The sequence below is a fragment of the Gymnoscopelus microlampas genome (genome assembly GCF_963454915.1).
Source record: "Gymnoscopelus microlampas genome assembly, chromosome: 24".
NCBI lineage: Eukaryota > Metazoa > Chordata > Actinopteri > Myctophiformes > Myctophidae > Gymnoscopelus > Gymnoscopelus microlampas.
The window spans coordinates 21452604-21469834 of NC_139961.1; the positions used below are offsets into that span (position 1 = coordinate 21452604).

Below are 17231 nucleotides of genomic sequence, written 5' to 3' on the forward strand. Positions count from 1 at the left end.
AGTGCACTGAGGCAGGGGTTCCCAAAGCCTTTCCATGCCAAGGACCCGCAAATATGGCAATATAGGGGCCTCCCTGTTACTCCCTGGCTTTTTTTTTTTTTAAAGAAGCGAAAATAGTCTTTCTACAAACTTGTGACCCCCACTTTGAAAGCATTAAGGGATTGCTATTCTGTGTTCAGATGATAGACAATAGAGTCGGCACACGTTAACATTTATTGTATTACCACCTCTTTTTTTGGTGGAATACAATCAATGTTCATGGAGGAGCATTATCCAGTGTGCAGACTCAACCTTTTTCTGCTTTTCACGTGTTCTGCTGTCTGTCCAGCACCTGGTATTTTATCGTTTGGATGTGCGTGCACGTGCAAAACCTCTTGCAGATCTCGTATAGGAGACCTTTCCTATGTCCGGCACATCCCTTTTATAACCTTTATTTATCCGGGGGAAGGGTTTTGCTGAGCATGCATGCTCTTGTTCAGCACTGGCCTGCTTCACATAGCCTGCATCGCTCACACACCTGGGAGCCGGCCGCTGCAACCACTGTGTTCTGCTGCACTGTTTCTCAAGCAATGATCCACGGACCACTACTGGTCCATGGCATAATTCCATGGGGAAATATTTTAACCCATTAAGACCTGAAGCCGATTCTACATGTCTTCTTATATAAATCCCAACAGTATTATGAAAAACGTATGTTTCTATATCAGTGGTGCTTGATGTCAAGGACCCCCAAAATGTTATGTATTTGGCCAACGACCCCCATCTCAAAATGTTTTGTTCCAGGGACCCCCAGAAGCAAAGAATATAGTTAAAAATGTTCGCTTTAAACAATATTTATTCAAAGATTTGCACACATTGTCACGATTTTTTTTTTTTATAGCAGATATACAAGCTCGTAGTGCGGCACTCGGTTAGTTGGCTAGTCGGTTATGTTTTGTAATAATAATCTAAATCTACAAGGCAACTTGGAACTAAAGTTTTCAAATAATTGTAGTGGAGTAGAATAACAGCAGCAAGTATAAAAAAAATGTACTCAAGAACAGTACCTGAGTAAATGTAGGCTACTTAGTTACTTCTCACCACTGAGTCCGAGGAGGTGTTGGCTACAGTAGATGGAGTCTTAAGAGAGCCTCTTGTCAAACATCACAGGAAGTTTGCCAGAGATCTGCTTCGCATCAGACACAGAGGCTTAAGTGTCAAACAAACACGGCTGACATTAAAACAACTCTGGTGACATGCAGGGTATATACGCATCGGGAAAGCCTGCTGGGAAAAAGGGGGAAAAGGCAGCGATCGGAAAATAAGACGCCTCTCTGCGAATATTGTCCGGCTTGCATGTTTTCACATGACGTGTCGCGGATGCGCCGTTGTTGCGGCAGCGTACCATTTATCGACATGGGAGGCTCGCGGAGTTGCTGACGCGACAAGGGCCCTGTTCTATTTCAGTTGAACCTGAGATTGTGCTTTCCCAGCGGTGAGGATCAGAGAGAGAGAGAGAGAGATGGGTGAAGCGGGACGAAGGGGTGTTTTCTATTTGTACGCGAGCCATCCATCATGGACATCACCCAAACAATACAGGGTGTGGAAGAGGAATAAAAAAAAGGGTTCTCTCTCCATATTTCTCTTGTACATTATGATTCTAGGATATTGTCTGGGGGCTCTGACCTTTGTGACCCCGCACTCTGGGATTGTTTGAAGAATTCCTCTGTGACTTTGACATTGGCGAATGAGGCGTTTCTCCTTCTAAATGTTGATTCCGGAACTGAAGCAACTTTATATGTTGGATGCAAAGAAGTCAAAACAAACAAAGAAGTTCCATTCTTACACTTTCAGAAGTACAGTAAACTAACTGATTATTTTGCTGTGCAGTGTCGCTGCATAGGAAAATCATATAGATCAGTTATTCTCAACGTTGGGGGGTCTGGGGACCCCAGGGGTCCTCCAGTAATTGATTGAGTGTTAATCTTCACCAAATCATGTCTAGCAATAAGAATGTTCTTCGATTGTGGTCCCGCAGGATTGAAAAAAAAAAACACAAAAAAACAAATGGTGGTCTGTGGGCCTAATGCATCTCAAAATGGGGGTCCTTAAAATTAAAGAGGTGAGAGAACCGCCGATGTAGGTGCACAAATGAAGAACAAAAGATTCCATGCATCATTTCCCAAACAACGCTTTTGTTTTGTCTCCTTTGTGCTCCCAACATCTGCGTGTTAGCGGCGAGGCCGCACAAGGCCCTTCCTCATTAAGCCGTCACCGCAAGAGCCATCACACACCTTAATGTGTATAACACACACACTCACACTTGTACTCAACTTGTTATTCTTAGCTGCCCCCCCATCAGGATGTGGCCCCACCGCCCCCCCCCCCACCTCCGCGCCTCTCATTTTGGAAGAAGAACTAGGTCCCATGTTTAATTTACAGATGTGTGCCCATTGGACTAATTTCCCCACTCAGGTGCGGGTCCTGGTCCAACCGTGTACTCCCAGCCGGCGCCCCCCTAGCAAGGGGTGCCACAACGGGGGTAATATAGATGTTAGCAAGGGACCCCGGTGACAGGCTCCCAGTCGCCGCAATTTAATTCATTGTATTTTAATTATCGCTCTCATTCACGCCACCTTATAAGCAGCACCCCCCTCTGCCCGGGCTCTCCGCTCGACAGGCGGCTTTTTATCACCGCCGCTCCTCCAAGATAATAAACTTTTGCTTTAAGGTAATTACTTAATCTGGACAAACCTGTGTGTTAAGCAGTGCTATTAGGCGCGGGGGCGATAAATCAGCCGTAGCATTGGCGGTGGCGGTGATTACTCGACGGTGTAATCAGTCTTAGGGACCCGCGCAGTCTTTTAAGTACCTAAATTACACAAACAGCATGCTAACAACATGCCGCTTGTCGGCAGCGGCGAGCGGAGGCAGCCCATCAGTGCCGCGGTGCCTGCTCCGCCCCGCCACCCCACCGACTTGGTTTGTTAATGCCAGCCAGCAGCAGCCGCCGTGCGCTCTCACCTTCAGCCAGGGTGATCTATGGAGGTTATTAGCAGGTGGCCTCTAAACCCGGCTGACGAATGCTGATAACTCTCCCGAGCACGGGTTCAACGCTAGGGGGTCACCACCACCAGTGGTGGAGGAAAAAAAAGTACTTTACTTAAGTAAAAGTATCGATACTGCAATGTAGAAATACTCTGTGACAGGTAAAAGTCTAGAATTCAAATTTTACTGATATAAAAATGTACTTATAGCACCAAAAGTAGAAAGTACGCATTATGCATTATGTCCCATTTCACAAGTTTTCAAATGTATAAAAATCTTTCGAAAATAGCAGATCTACAAGCTCACAATGCGTCGCATTCTGAGATGTAGTGCAGTAGAAGTAAAAGTACTGAAAATCAAAATACCTCAAAATTGTTCTTACGTACAGTACTTGAGTAAATGTACTTGGATACTTCACACCACTGATCACCACAGAACACACACCCAGGGGCCTGGATGGATGGATGAATGAATGAATGAAATTATGGACGGATGGAAGTATGGAAGTATGGATGGATGGCATAGTGGTTAGAGAGACTTAAGGTCACGAGATTGATTAAAAAAACAACGTTACATAATACGTTTAATGACAGGCTCTTGGGATTCCGAGTGTCGTGTATGTCACACTGGGAGTGCAATATGCGGTTTCGAGTGCAATATGAGGTTTCGGTGCCTTACAGTTTTGGGGACGTAGGGCTATGTGTAGTTATAGGCTCCGTGCCAGGTTTTTCGCTAATGCAATTTCCTGCCGGGGTCTTAAAATTCCTCTGTCCTATATTGGTGAGTGAGACAGAAAAACTCTTTTTGTTTTGTTTTGTTTTCCGGGCGCAGAAGTTCTCTGGCCTCCCTTGGTGTTATTACCACGACTCTCCTCCAGGCGTTTCTTGAGGAAGAACCCTTGGTTCTCATCTGTCTTCAGCAGTAGCTGTTTTTGCGGGGCACCCTCCTTCTTGTCCAGTATCCATCCTGGTTCAGTACGGTTCTTCAGCTTCTAGCTACCATGAATATTGTACAGCGGTGGTTCTCAAACCTTTACATTTTCAAGGGACGGCCCATAACTCTGAGAGTGTACAAAATCCTTCACAGATGTTACCAATGATACTAATTAAGGCTCTGTTCCATTTAGTGTGGCATAGTGGTTGTCTTATTTTCAAGGACCCCATAACTCTGAGAGTGTACAAAATGGACGGGTCCATTTGGTTCCATTTGTGTACACTCTCAGAGTTAGAGATGCACAGTATGTGAGGGTCCATTAATTTGAATCCTCTTAAAAGGGATAGCTCACCCCCAAAATGACTTTTTTTCCATCGATAAGTCACACCATGGAGACTTGAATTCATGGATATTTTTTTTGTTTTTGTCGCATTCCTAAGCCAATAATTTGATGACCGGCAGTAGTTCCGGTAGGAGACACAAAGAGTCAGAACCGCTACCTACCGGTCCACTGGTCGTCAAATTATTGGCTTAGGAATAAGCCACTCCATGGGGTGACTAATCGATAGAAAAAACAGTAATTTTTTGGGGTGAACTATCCCTTTAAGGAACCGGAGGTTCTGTTGTAAATCCACATTATAGAAACACTAAACCCCCATTGAGTTTGGAATCAGATGTTTTTTTTGTTATCAAGTCTGGATAGCATAAAAACACATGGAAACTGACTTTTGCAAATCACATTCCTAAGAGGTATGAAATGCGTCTGTGTCTCAGTCTGGACGCTCGGACAGTGACGGTGCTGCTCGCCGAAAGCTCACGTGTCACAAGCTGTAAAATTGGCTATTTTGTCCAAAATGTTAAGAAATTAGGTACTGTAAAGTATACACGATGTAAACATGTACAGTACATCATTGTCAGACATACATTTATCCTTCGACTTGTTTGTATCCCAAAATTATTGGATTTACGTTTGTAGCAATTTGTCGTCATTGTAGAAATATTAGCCCTTAAATGTCAATCATGTTCTAATCATGTGTACTTTACATTACCAAATATTTAATTTTTTTAAATGTTGGATCAAATCGCCAATTTTACATCGAGGGGCCCATTCTTCCTTAGAGCCCACTGTTACCGTTTCTTGTCCTCTGCACACCTCCAAAGCATTTATACAGTGTTCTACTACTCTCAGGTTTGAGAGATAGAACACATGACTCGGACAGGGCTTTGGGCATGGCGTGTCAGTCTGTGTTTCTCTCTGGATGTTCTCAACGACGTCCAGGGGATCAAACATGTAGAGGTGATGATTATTATCTATCATTATCTGAATGGGACGGTGGGGCGTCACATTAGCATATGCATAGATCCTGGCATACTAAATGAGGGCAAAGATAAAGGTACTGTATTGCTTCTGTAGGGTGGGTGGTGGGTGGATGGGGGGGGGGGGTAAAGATACTTCACATGTACATTTATTCAAGAGAGATGATTCTTTTAGTTTCTTTTAAGGATTTAACCCACACCAGGGGACTTTAAGTATGGGCTAACCTTGCAGCCATTATATTCCATTCCTTATTAGCAAGCAAAGTTTAGCCGGCACTAAACTTCAAGGCATGCGTTTCGCAGTGTTTCTGCTGTGTGCGTACGTACGGGAGAGGAGAGGAAGAGGAAGAGGAACTGACTATGAGAAACTGTCGGCGTCCTGCTGCACCGCTCTGCCAGAAGCGAAAACAAATGTTACCCTACCGAAAGACTAATAGATGACTGGGGCCTAAAGCGAGGGGGAGGCGTTCGCGGCGGGGGCTGCCGCCTTGACGTCGCGTACAGTACGCCCCTCTGGGAGGGGGGGTGGGGGGAACGGGAGCGCCGCCGGTGAATCAGGTAAAAGCGTGCCTCCGGAACTCTCCCGAGCGCTCGCCTTTTGTTCTTCCGCGTGGAGGCAGAACAATGGAAGCTGTCTGGGTGATAGAATAAGCCCTGCCTTGGTCAATCCCCTCGCCTGGACCCTCGCTGCGGCTCTGCTGACTGGCCCCGAGCCCAAGTCCACGGAGGGGAGACTTAAGGCTGCTTTATGGGCTGAATGGCCGGCCGGGTTCGTTTGCGTGACAGCCTGGGCCGGCTGGTATAGGCTGACGGGGGGTGACTGGCTGACATGTTGGGTTCGCTCACTCCCTGACAGGCCGGATAGATTTCTGGTTTGACTGGTCTTATTGGCTGGCTGATATACTGTAGGCTAGCTATTTGGCTGGCTGGCTGGCTGGCTGACAGGTCCTCTGGAGGTTCTCCCGAAGACCCCAAGTGGTCCCCAGTAATTTTCTGTTGTCATGTGAGAAGAGAGATAGCCCAGGAAACATGGTGGTCTCTGGAATGTGCACAAGAGGCTCTATGCACAGCAGCCATATTGGGAATGAATTGGGTTTCTTCTTCCTTCACAGGTGTTACCAATGATACTAATTAAGGCTCTGTTCCATTCAGTGTGGCATAGTGGTTGTCTTATTTGGCCCCCATAACTCTGAGAGTGTACAAATGGAACCAAATGGACCCGTAAGGGTCCATTTGGTTCCATTTGTACACTGTCAGAGTTACACACCCACCATAAGGGGTGTAGAAGAGTGTTTGTAGTGAGCCAACATGCATGATATCAGCACCCTGACCAGAATGGAACAGAGCCTTCATTAGTACCATTGGTAACACCTGTGAAGGGCTGCTGTGCATAGAGCCTAGTGGAAGAAATAGTTAAAGTATGTGGCGGTATTGTTTGGTTTGTAAGGCTTCCTTGTGGCTCAGAACAGATTTTCTGAACTGTGAACCAGCTCAGAAAATAGACATTAGAAGTTTTTTTTGCTAGTTATGAAGATTATCCAAAATAGTATGGTTGGCTTACTTGGCTAGTATTGTTTTACAGTTACTAGTATTGTTTTGCAGTTAAAAGACTGGCATTTCTATTTTACTTTTTACAGTGTGTGGTCAAGTGTACCCACAGTTCACTGCAGGGGACTCCGACTGTCAATGTTTTGGTGACCTACTTTTAGTTGCTTAATGTCACCCCCTCTCCACCTCTCTCTCTCTCTCTCTCTCTCTCTCTCTCTCTCTCTCTCCCTCTCTCCCTCTCTCCCTCTCTCTCTCTCTCTCTCTCCCTCCACCTCTCTCTCCACCCCTCGACCCCTCGTTTATAATTCACCTCCAACTGTTATGAATGGTGCATTAACTCAAGTCCCTGTTTGAATGGAGCTCTTTGCTCTCTCACACACGCACACACACACACACGCACACACACACACACACACACACACACACACACACACACACACACACACACACACACACACACACACACACACACACACACACACACACACACACACACACACACACACACACACACACACACACACACACACACCTCCCCGGCTACACGGTGAGTGCAGTCACACAGAGTGTAATTATGCCAAGCCCTCAGCCAAATTACAATGGAGAATGTCTGCTACCACTACTAAACCAGACGGAGCGTGGTCAACTCACTCACACATTCTATTCTATTCTATTATGTTCTGTTCTATCATTATATTCTACTCTATTCTGGTCTGTGCAATTCTATTAATTTCAACTCTATGATGTGAATTATTATATTTTTGTATTCCGTTACATTGCGTTACAAGCACATTTCTTACTTTCCAGGGATATTGCATGGGTGAAATATGCCCTGTCGCTCTGTCATCGGGGATCTCCATATGTTCATGTGATGTCATTCACAACAGAAACGGTTGCCTCACAACATTGATTTACGCTGGCGTCGGGGATATCTCCATATATGGGCATATACATGGAGAGTTTAGAGTTACAGAGCTACAGATACAGAGTATGGAAAGTACTGTCAAATACAGCAATACAAAGGGGGTCCCTGGCATAAAATCTTTAAAAATGGCGGCCAAATACATACATACAGTACGTACCTTGACATGAAAATGTTTGAGTACCACTGTGTTAAGGAATGCGTTAAAGGACACGTCGGCCGTACTGTACTCATACTTCAATACTAACATTAGTAGCTTGTGTGTGTGTGTGTGTGTCATGGTCATTGTCAAACTGTCCTGGGATCAGTGGCGCGTTGCGCTGAGCTCACAGACAGCTGTGCAACATTACAGTAACACTGCCGTCAGAGAGGGGTTGGACCGTCAGGTGCGGGTCTTTTTTTTTATTATGGTGTTTCGCATCAATTAAACACGCAAACCCCAGGGCTTTTTTCCATGACAAACACTTAGGCAAAAGTATGAGTTTATACACCCGTGAGTCACTCAGCCCCTCTGTCTTGACACAGACCAGGAGGATGACATGGACGTTTTTTTAGCCGTTACCGCCAGTGTTGGAAAAAGTACTCAAATGTCTTACTTAAGTAAAAGTATCAATAGTTCGTACTCTGTTACAAGCAAAAGTCCAGAATTAAAAATTTACTTGAGTGAAAGTACAAACGTATTGGTATCAAAATGTACTTAAAGTACCAAAAGTAAAAGTACTAAAATGTTTGAAAATAGCAGATCTACAAGATCACAACGCGTTGCGATGCGACGCGTTGTGAGCTTGCATTTCGGCTATTTTCAAATAGCCTACCTATAAAATAGGGCTAAAGCGGTTAATGTATGTTTTATAATGTAATCTAACTATATAAATGGCGAGCAACTTCCGCACCCTCGGTGGTGACACCCCACAGCTCTGTTATCGAATAAACAACGCACCGCCAGACCACATGTCGCCTACTGACTCGCCACGGCCGCCGCGCTGAATTTACGCCTCGCGTAGGGGACATCTCACTGCTCACTACACCGTTTCCACCGCGCAACATAATTAATTCTACTCACCAAATGTCGGACAAAACGGAAGGGGAGCCAGCTTCGTACCGTTTACCGTGCGCACGACCTCATCACCACAACAGCAGGCAGCCGCTGCGGGTTTTCTTTCCTTTTTTTCCAAACTTTTTTTTTGGTCACCATTTTCTCCAGGCACCATTTCCGGTGTAACGTCGGGTGTTTCTTTTCACCAGCCAATCACCTTTCACGTTGCCACGTCCGTTGCCACGTCGCGCTGACGTACGCTAAACAAGCGCTGCCGTGCGCACAATGCAAACGAGCCCAAAGGCGCGCAAAAATAAGCCGACCATTGCTTAGACACAAAGTCAGACCTGGCAACGCAGCCTACGCCAATCATGTGTGAGAGATCTACAAGCTATGGGGCAGAGACGCCACCGTATCTTAGCAACAACTACAGCGCTCACTCTCATTGGTCGTGTCACGCTAAGAGCAGTCTCCAGACAATGGCATCGCAGACAGCTTGCTGTTACTGCTGTAGCCATCACAGGCAGTTGCAGCACGACGGACAGGGCGCTGTGATAGCTGCCATGTCGCTAACGCTAACCTGGTTGTCATGCCTGCAGCGGCTGTGCAATCACTTTGTCAACAATGCACGTTCGTGTGGTGAATGTCTATATTGCTGCTCAGTTCGTCCATTGTAGATGGTGTATGTTTGTGTGTGTCTTCTGGAGAACTATGTAGCTCCACAGCAACTACAGTAACTAACGTAATGGCAGGACCGCCCCGTGCAACGCATGTTACGCTGCATTATGGTCATGTAGTAATTTCAGATAATTTCGCTCCGATTACAGCAGTGTTTATCAACCCTTTCACGCCGCCCCCCCCCCCCCCCCCCCCCCCCCCCAAATACACGTACTTGATCTGGGACCCCCCCATTCTGTTTGACTCCGTTCCACAAGTAAATATTGTGAAAATAGCCGATCTACAAGCTCGAAACGCCTCACTCCACTCTGTGCTGCAGCTACACGGACACACAGACAGGGACACGGAGGGACCTACAACATGTCTGGACATGTCTGTGTAAGCGAGAACTATACTTCGCCAGTACAACGCTGTGTAACCGAGAGCACGTGCGCACGACCAAATCACAACAACACCAGGCGCCCGCCATCTTGCAGAAAGGGCTGCCATTCGCCAGCTTTCAGAAAAACAAGCAACCACCTTCATATTTTTTTTTTTTTTTTTTTTTTTTCCTTTTGGAAATTTTCATCCCACGATTTCCGCGCGGACCACCAGGGGGTCCGCGGACCCCCTGGTGGTCCGCGAAACATACAAAATATAATTTCTTCTACTTATTTTTCATCATTTTGTCACTTTTACATTACACTTTCTTACAATTTTTTTTTTTCCCCCCCCTTTTTGCAAATGTTACTTAGACAATTTGTCTACCCCCATATACACACGCCCACGCGGGCCCCGTGCGCGTACATGCCTCTAACAGCCATACTCCCCATCTATACTGCCCACTCTGTGCTGCAGCTACACGGATACAGAGACAGGGACACGGAGGGACCAACAAACGCAAAGCCCCGTGCGCGGCTGGGGTTGAGGGGGGCGTAGCCCCCCGAAACTCTAGTAATTTATATCTGCAAAGTAACTAGTAACTAAAGTTTTCAAATAATTGTAGTGGAGTAAAAGTACAGTATTTGCCTCTGAGATGTAGTGAACAACTGAACACATCTATTCCATCACCTAAAACATACAGAATCCAGTCTGTTATGGTGGCACATGATGCTATGTTGTCGACCAAGTGCTTACATGGCGCTCTGTCCTTTAAGAACAGCCTTAATTTGTTTTCATTTCGGGGGCACCAGTCATGTTATCATTGTATTATATTTTCACCGCACAACACCACTGTATGACAAAGTATAGTGGTTACATAAAAAATTATGTCACTGTGTGAATCCTTGTATTTCTTATCATGGGACACACTTATCACACACACACACACCCACCACGTGTTTGACTTGTACAGTTGAGTAGTTCGTCTTCATTTTGTGTTCTTTTTCATGCGCATAAAGTGAAGCCAAATGTCAGAGACTATGTATTATTATTATTTGCGTGTGTGTGTGTGTGTGTGTGTGTGTGTGTGTGTGTGTGTGTGTGTGTGTGTGTGTGTGTGTGTGTGTGTGTGTGTGTGTGTGTGTGTGTGTGTGTGTGTGTGTGTGCGCGCGTGCATGCGTGCGTCTGGGTGTGTGAGAAATAGGACATGAGAGGAGGAAACATACAAATGATTCAGCATTCAAGCCGTCTCTGGTGACTTTTGCATGCAGAAAGGAAACTGTTATCCATTCATCAGAGTGAGCGAATCATCGCTTCTTCCCAAGCTAATACAAAACAAAAACAGACTGTACATGGGTTGCTAAAAGAGAAACAAAGCGTTCAAGCGTTTCAGAGTGCAGGACCTCATCTGGAGGATAACACAGACACAACAACAAAATCCCCTCTCCTTCCTAAACTGAATAAAACTCAGAGGTCGTATGAAAAATGCCAGTTTTGGGCGACTCTCTCCTCAACCACTTAAACCCTGTACATACTTGGTTGACCGGGGTCCCCCAGGGCTCTATGCTACATCCCTTCCTTTTTTCCCCATTTACACCAAATTTCTTCACCGATAATAGCCAACGCATTGTGAGCTTGCAGATGTGCTATTTTCGCAGAACGTTCGCACCCAGAACCGGGACACACTAGGATCCATGTTGCTAAAACTAAATAAAACTCCGCCGGGTGAGAAAACGCCAGTTTTCAGTGGCACTCTCCTTAAAAAAAAAAAAAAAAAGGTATTCTATAAATGGACGAAATGTTGGCACACACTGTTCTGTGAAGATCCTCCGTGGCGTTGCGCACGGCCGAGTGGAGTGTGAGCAGCACCCACCCACCACCTCCCCTCCCCTCCTCCCCTCCCCTGCTGGGACCGTGGCTGTCCGTCAGGCTGTCAAGGGGTGCAGAGTGAGAGGAATGGCCCTGGAATGCTGACTCACTTAGGTTCGCGGGGCCCCCGGGAACCCCGGGGGGGGGCATCCGCCTCCGCCAACCCCCCCCCCCCCCGGTGTGCGACCGGGTACAGATAATGATCCGTGGCCCTGACCCCTCCGTTCCACAACTCTCCAGGTCGCCCCCCCCCCTGTCCAACTGAACCACGCTCCCTCTGGTGTGTGCCAGTGTGTGTGTGTGTGTGTAGTGTGAGGGCATACACATTTTGAGCACATAGGTGTGTGTGCGTGTGCGTGTGCGTGTGCGTGTGCGTGTGCGTGTGAGAGAGAGAGAGAGAGAGAGAGAGAGAGAGAGAGAGAGAGAGAGAGAGAGAGAAGAGACACTCAAAGAATTTTAATATGATCCAGAGATCAGCTGTCTCACCGTCTACCTCTTCTTCTGGTCCTCTGATCCTCGGTCACACCCGGATACAATTAGAAGAACCTGAATACTAGACGGTGTGAGTGGGGGTAGGGGTAGAGAGAGATGGGGCAGACATGAAGAGAGAGAGAGGAGGAAGGAGAGAGAGAGAGAGAGAGAGGGCATCATTTTTTATAGTTTTGTGAGCTAGTTACAATGTGACACAGCTGCTACATTTCTTTATTCATTTGTAAATATACATACATTCTGAGATGTGATTGTTATATTTCACACGTTCTTTGGCAATGTAAACGTATGTTCTCTCATGCCAATGAGAGAACATTTGAATTGAAATGAACTGAGGAAGGGGAGAAAGAGGGAGAGACAGAGACCGAGAGAGAGAGGGAATAGGGAAGGACGACGTGAAAAAGAGAAGGATAGAGAGACGGAGGGATTGAGGCAAGGTCTCCTACATTGAAAGAGAGACTGACTGAGACAACGAGAGAGAGAGAGAGAGAGAGAGAGAGAGAGAGAGAGAGAGAGAGAGAGAGAGAGAGAGAGAGAGAGAGAGCGTTCGTTAATGTCCTCGTGGAACTTTTCCATAGAAAAACCAAAAGGCCAAAGCAACAGAACCTGAGAAAAATGTTAACGAGAAACAAAACTCCATAAAGACGTGGTTTAAGACTGTGAAGGGGCGTATTTATGCGCTGGTAAAAAAAGGCACGGACGTCTCTCCCTCCTCGAAAAACATCAGCTGTGGTTTTCTGCTAATGCAACAATGAATTAGCTGGGATGCCTTTGCTATTATAACCCCCCCCCTCCCCCCTTCCCCCCAAACACACACACACACACACACACACACACACACACACACACACCAAAAAGGCTTCACGAAAGGAAAACTCTCTTTTAACGAAACATGAAAAAAATGCCCATTAAAGAATACATGATGAAAAAGCAAACCTAATAAAAACAGATGACTATTAAAACACACACGCGCTTACACACACACACACACACACACACACATCTCAAATTAAAATCAGAAACAACACACTGTTGCCATATAATGACTAGAACCTGTGTTGTGTCAACAGGGGGGGGGGGGGGTTCTTGCGCACACATTTCCCCCAAAGCGGACGCAATTATTTTACTGTGCGGCTGAATAAAAGTGTGGCATTTGGATGGGGGGGGATTTGGATTACGTTCATTGTGTACACATCTGCATCACACTGGGGGGAGAGTAAGTGTGTGCATGACTGTACGAGGCAGTTTTGATAGGCAGATAATTGTGTGTGTGTGTGTGTGTGTGTGTGTGTGTGTGTGTGTGTGTGTGTGTGTGTGGGCGCACGCCTTCAAGCATCGTGATTCTCTGACTGTAAAAGAAGCAACATTAATACAACAAACGTTTACTTTGAATCCTAACGCTTGCACAGGCGGGCGTCATGAGAATGCACTAACATGGGGGGGTTTGCGAACCGTTACTGTACTTGTCCAGCAGGGGGGGTGGGGGGGGGGGGAATGTCTGTGCTCTCGGGCCCGGCTCCACCGCTCCGAACCGAGAAGTAGACAGTTCAGATGGGGAGAGGACCGTCAGTCCCAGTTTGGGTTGGGTTAGGTTGCCAGATCTGCTCATTATAATTTCTCTGCAAGATTGTATTTGAAAATAGCCGATCTACAAGCTCACAACGCGTCGCATCGCGACGCGTTGTAAGCTTGTAGATCGGCTATTTTCAAATAGCTGATGTATAGGTTAAAGTGCTCAAGTGGCCCATAGTCGTTTTTTTGGGCTGGTTTTCCTATACCTGGTTGCTTGTTTCTCTCACAGAATCTGGCAACGCTGGAAACACTGTCTATCAGTTCACGTGTGGGTCAAGGGGTTCCACGCGGAACATCAATCTTGGTTCGGGTGGTTCCACACACAGACACATCAGCATGTCTAGGTTCAAAGCGCAGCTAATGCTGCAGCAGGTTTTGTCAAGCGGTCGGCTCTTTTATGGGAGAGATGTAAGGAATTCGTAGGAAAACTTTTGATTATATATTTATTCCACTTATCTTGTGTGATAGTGCCAACGTTCAACACCAAACCGCTCAGCTCGCCCTGGAAATTCATGTTGCTTTATTATGGAACCCATTTTTGCCTTTGAAATTTCTCCCCAGTTCCTTTTTTTTTAAGTCTCCGCTCCCTCCCTCCCTTTCCTTCCTCGATTCCTCCTCTCTCACTCACTCTTATCTCTGTCTTTTTTTCTCCCCTCTTCTCTGCAGCGCCCCATCATATATTTCCGACCTTCCACACGCCCATACCGATTGACATGCGTCACCACGAGGGCAGATACCACTACGAGCCTCACGCGCTGCACTCCATCCACGGGTAAGTCGTCTTCTTCTTCTAGAAGATTTTTAAATAGCCTGACGTAACACTGTTAGACTCTATGCTTAAGTTATAGACGAATGCATTGTAAAGACCGACTATTTGGGGGTAAACGTTCAGCGAAAACAGCAGATCTACAAGTTGCGAGCTTGTAGATCGGCTATTTTCGGCAAAGAGTTGAGGGGGAAAAAGCTCCTAGTATGGAGCACTGGGGGACTCCGGTCAACAAAGTATACAGTATAGGGTTTAATTGGCTAAGGTGATTCAGAACGGAAGTGACACGAGGATTCAATCTGCCGAGGGAAGACGTTCAGTTACCAGAACGTAGAGGAACGATTTTGAACCGTTGGTTTGATTTAAACGCAACACCATTTAAGGGGGGTGGGGTGGGGGGGCGGTAATGAGAGATGAGCACTCGCCAAGTTCGGCATCCGAAACAGATGAAAACCTGATCGGCCTCCAAAAGTGAATAACCAATGTCAGTAAAACAAAAAAGGAAAAATCTCCCCTCTGCGACTCCGCGTTCCCTCCACCGCCTTGATTATTATGTGGGCCAGTTCAGGCCTTTATTTTTTTTGGTCTGTCATCAATCTACGTGGGCTGAGAGCCAACAGAAGCCCTCATTCTATTAGCCGTAGATCTGGCATACCGGATCCATCACAAGTGACACGCATTTACAACCTTTCCCTCCCCCCTCCCAGGGCCCGACGCTTCTTTTATATTCATTAATGGCTTGTAGTGGAGCTAATCTGTTCGGTGCAGGCCTTGTTGCCCTCCAGCTAGCTGGTCGACATAATTAAACTCCCCCCTATACAGTCCAGGGGTCACCCATGCAGAGACTGCACGTGGTTCAAGCGTACTGTGTGGCTCAATGCGAGATGCAGTTGCAATTGTTGACCTGAGGGGGGAATTTGGTGTTGGGAAGGTCTGGGTACTGAGAATACAATGCATTAAACAGAACAACGGACGACATACATACGAAGCCGGCTGAAGCCGAACGATCCAGTCTGAAACACGCCAGTAAGTAATGCCAGCTTGGATCATTAAGAACGCAGTAATAATCAGCCGTGAACAAAAACAACATTCATGAGTCGATCCCAAGTGCAGTTAAATGATCAACTCCAGTTGGTCTAAACACGCAAGTTGGCCACGGTCGCGTTTAGCAGTGGCTGGTAAATAATTTAGGAAACAGCCCTTTCACAGTTTGAACACAGTCCTGTTAATGATCACTACAGTCAAGTCCATAACAATGCAATATGAACAAGAAACATACTGTATGGTGCAATGGAGTGCAGCTGGCAGCATTCTTATTCTATTAAAGTGCAGTTAAGTCTCTGAATGCCAACTCAGAATAGATAACAGGACACTATTGTTCCCGGTTCCATGGCACACTTTGAGTTGAAACAAGATGTGTGTGCCTGTGTGTGTGTGTGTGTGTGTGGGGGGGGGGGGGGTGGGGGGTGGGGGGTGTTCCGTGCCCAATAAAGTTACTTTATCGCAAAAGTAAAGCAGACGATGGGATGGAGAGTGGTGGGGGTTGGGGGAGGGGTTGGGGTTTGGGGTGGGGGGGGGTGGAGCAGCAGGAGTGGGGGAAAAAAAAGTCAATAGAATTCTCCAAATAGTACTCTTACATTTAAATTCACTAGATTTGATGGTGATGCATACTTCGCGCCTAGCGGAAGCAGGGCTATTTATCACTCTCCAGGCTGGGGAAAGGAGGAGAGAGAGAGAGAGAGAGAGAGAGAGAGAGAGAGAGAGAGAGAGAGAGAGAGAGAGAGAGAGAGAGAGAGAGAGAGAGAGGGATCGGGGGAGAGCAAGGGGGGGGTGGGTGTTGCTGTCCGCGTACTCGGGCCACCTTGATTAATGTGATTTGATCTTGACAGTGGACCCCTAATTCATCAAGACCTTGATCCGGCTGTCGGTCCCCCGTGCCTGCGCCAAATTCACCTAATTACAGGAACATTGCGCAGCAAATTAAGTGCGGTGTCATTTGTCGCCTGGCGAGGCACTCCGTTATGCGCCCGCGGCGGCGTGTCAGAGGTCCCGTTTCTTGATTGTCTAACATGACACGCTCGCCGCCGTCCCCTTCATCATTGTTTGCATATAGGCGTAATGAGAGGGTGGGGGGGGCTGGTTATTTTGTCAGGGGCTGTCATAAAAAAACGCGGGCAGACGCCAGTAGAAAGGCGGGGAGGGTGTGTGTGTGTGAGGTGGGTGTGTGTGGGGGGGGGGGGGGGGGCAGGGGGGGTTCTTCCTTCCCCACTGTACGGGCGAGGACGGTTTTTCTTCCCAGGAATATGACAGAGGAAGGCGAGGAGGGAAGTTTGCAGGCGGCCCGGCGAGCCGCTTCCTTCCCAGACGGAGCGTGCATGCATGCGCGCGTGCGTGCGTGTGTGCGTGTGTGCGTGTGTGTGTGCGTGGAGGAAGGAGGAGCGGGGCTCACTCATAAGATGGAGTAGCACAGAAGGAGGTGTAATGTAAAAAAGCCCGTCGACGTGGAAGCCGGCTGACACCAGATCCGTCGTCCTATGCGGGACAGGAGGATATCAAACGAGGGCCACTTGTTATAGCAAACTAGGGCTGATCATATAGCTGGACGGGATAGTTCATCGAGTTTTTACTGTGACTATTTTTTGGTTCTTAAGCGACGAGATGCTCCACATAGCAGCAAGTGAGCCGTGACAGGGGGGCGAGAGAGGGTGAGAGAG

At 47.0% G+C, this 17231-nt stretch overlaps 1 protein-coding gene across 1 annotated transcript in view; it reads left to right on the top strand.

Annotated features, from left to right (window-relative positions):
- Positions 1–17231, top strand: part of LOC311040745 (zinc finger protein GLI2-like) — a 115313-nt gene that overhangs the window by 46084 nt on the left and 51998 nt on the right. Inside the window, exon 3 of the mRNA XM_084051094.1 lies at positions 14418–14523. Within this exon, the coding sequence (XP_083907220.1) occupies positions 14418–14523 (106 nt within the window). The remainder of the gene's footprint in view (positions 1–14417; positions 14524–17231) is intronic.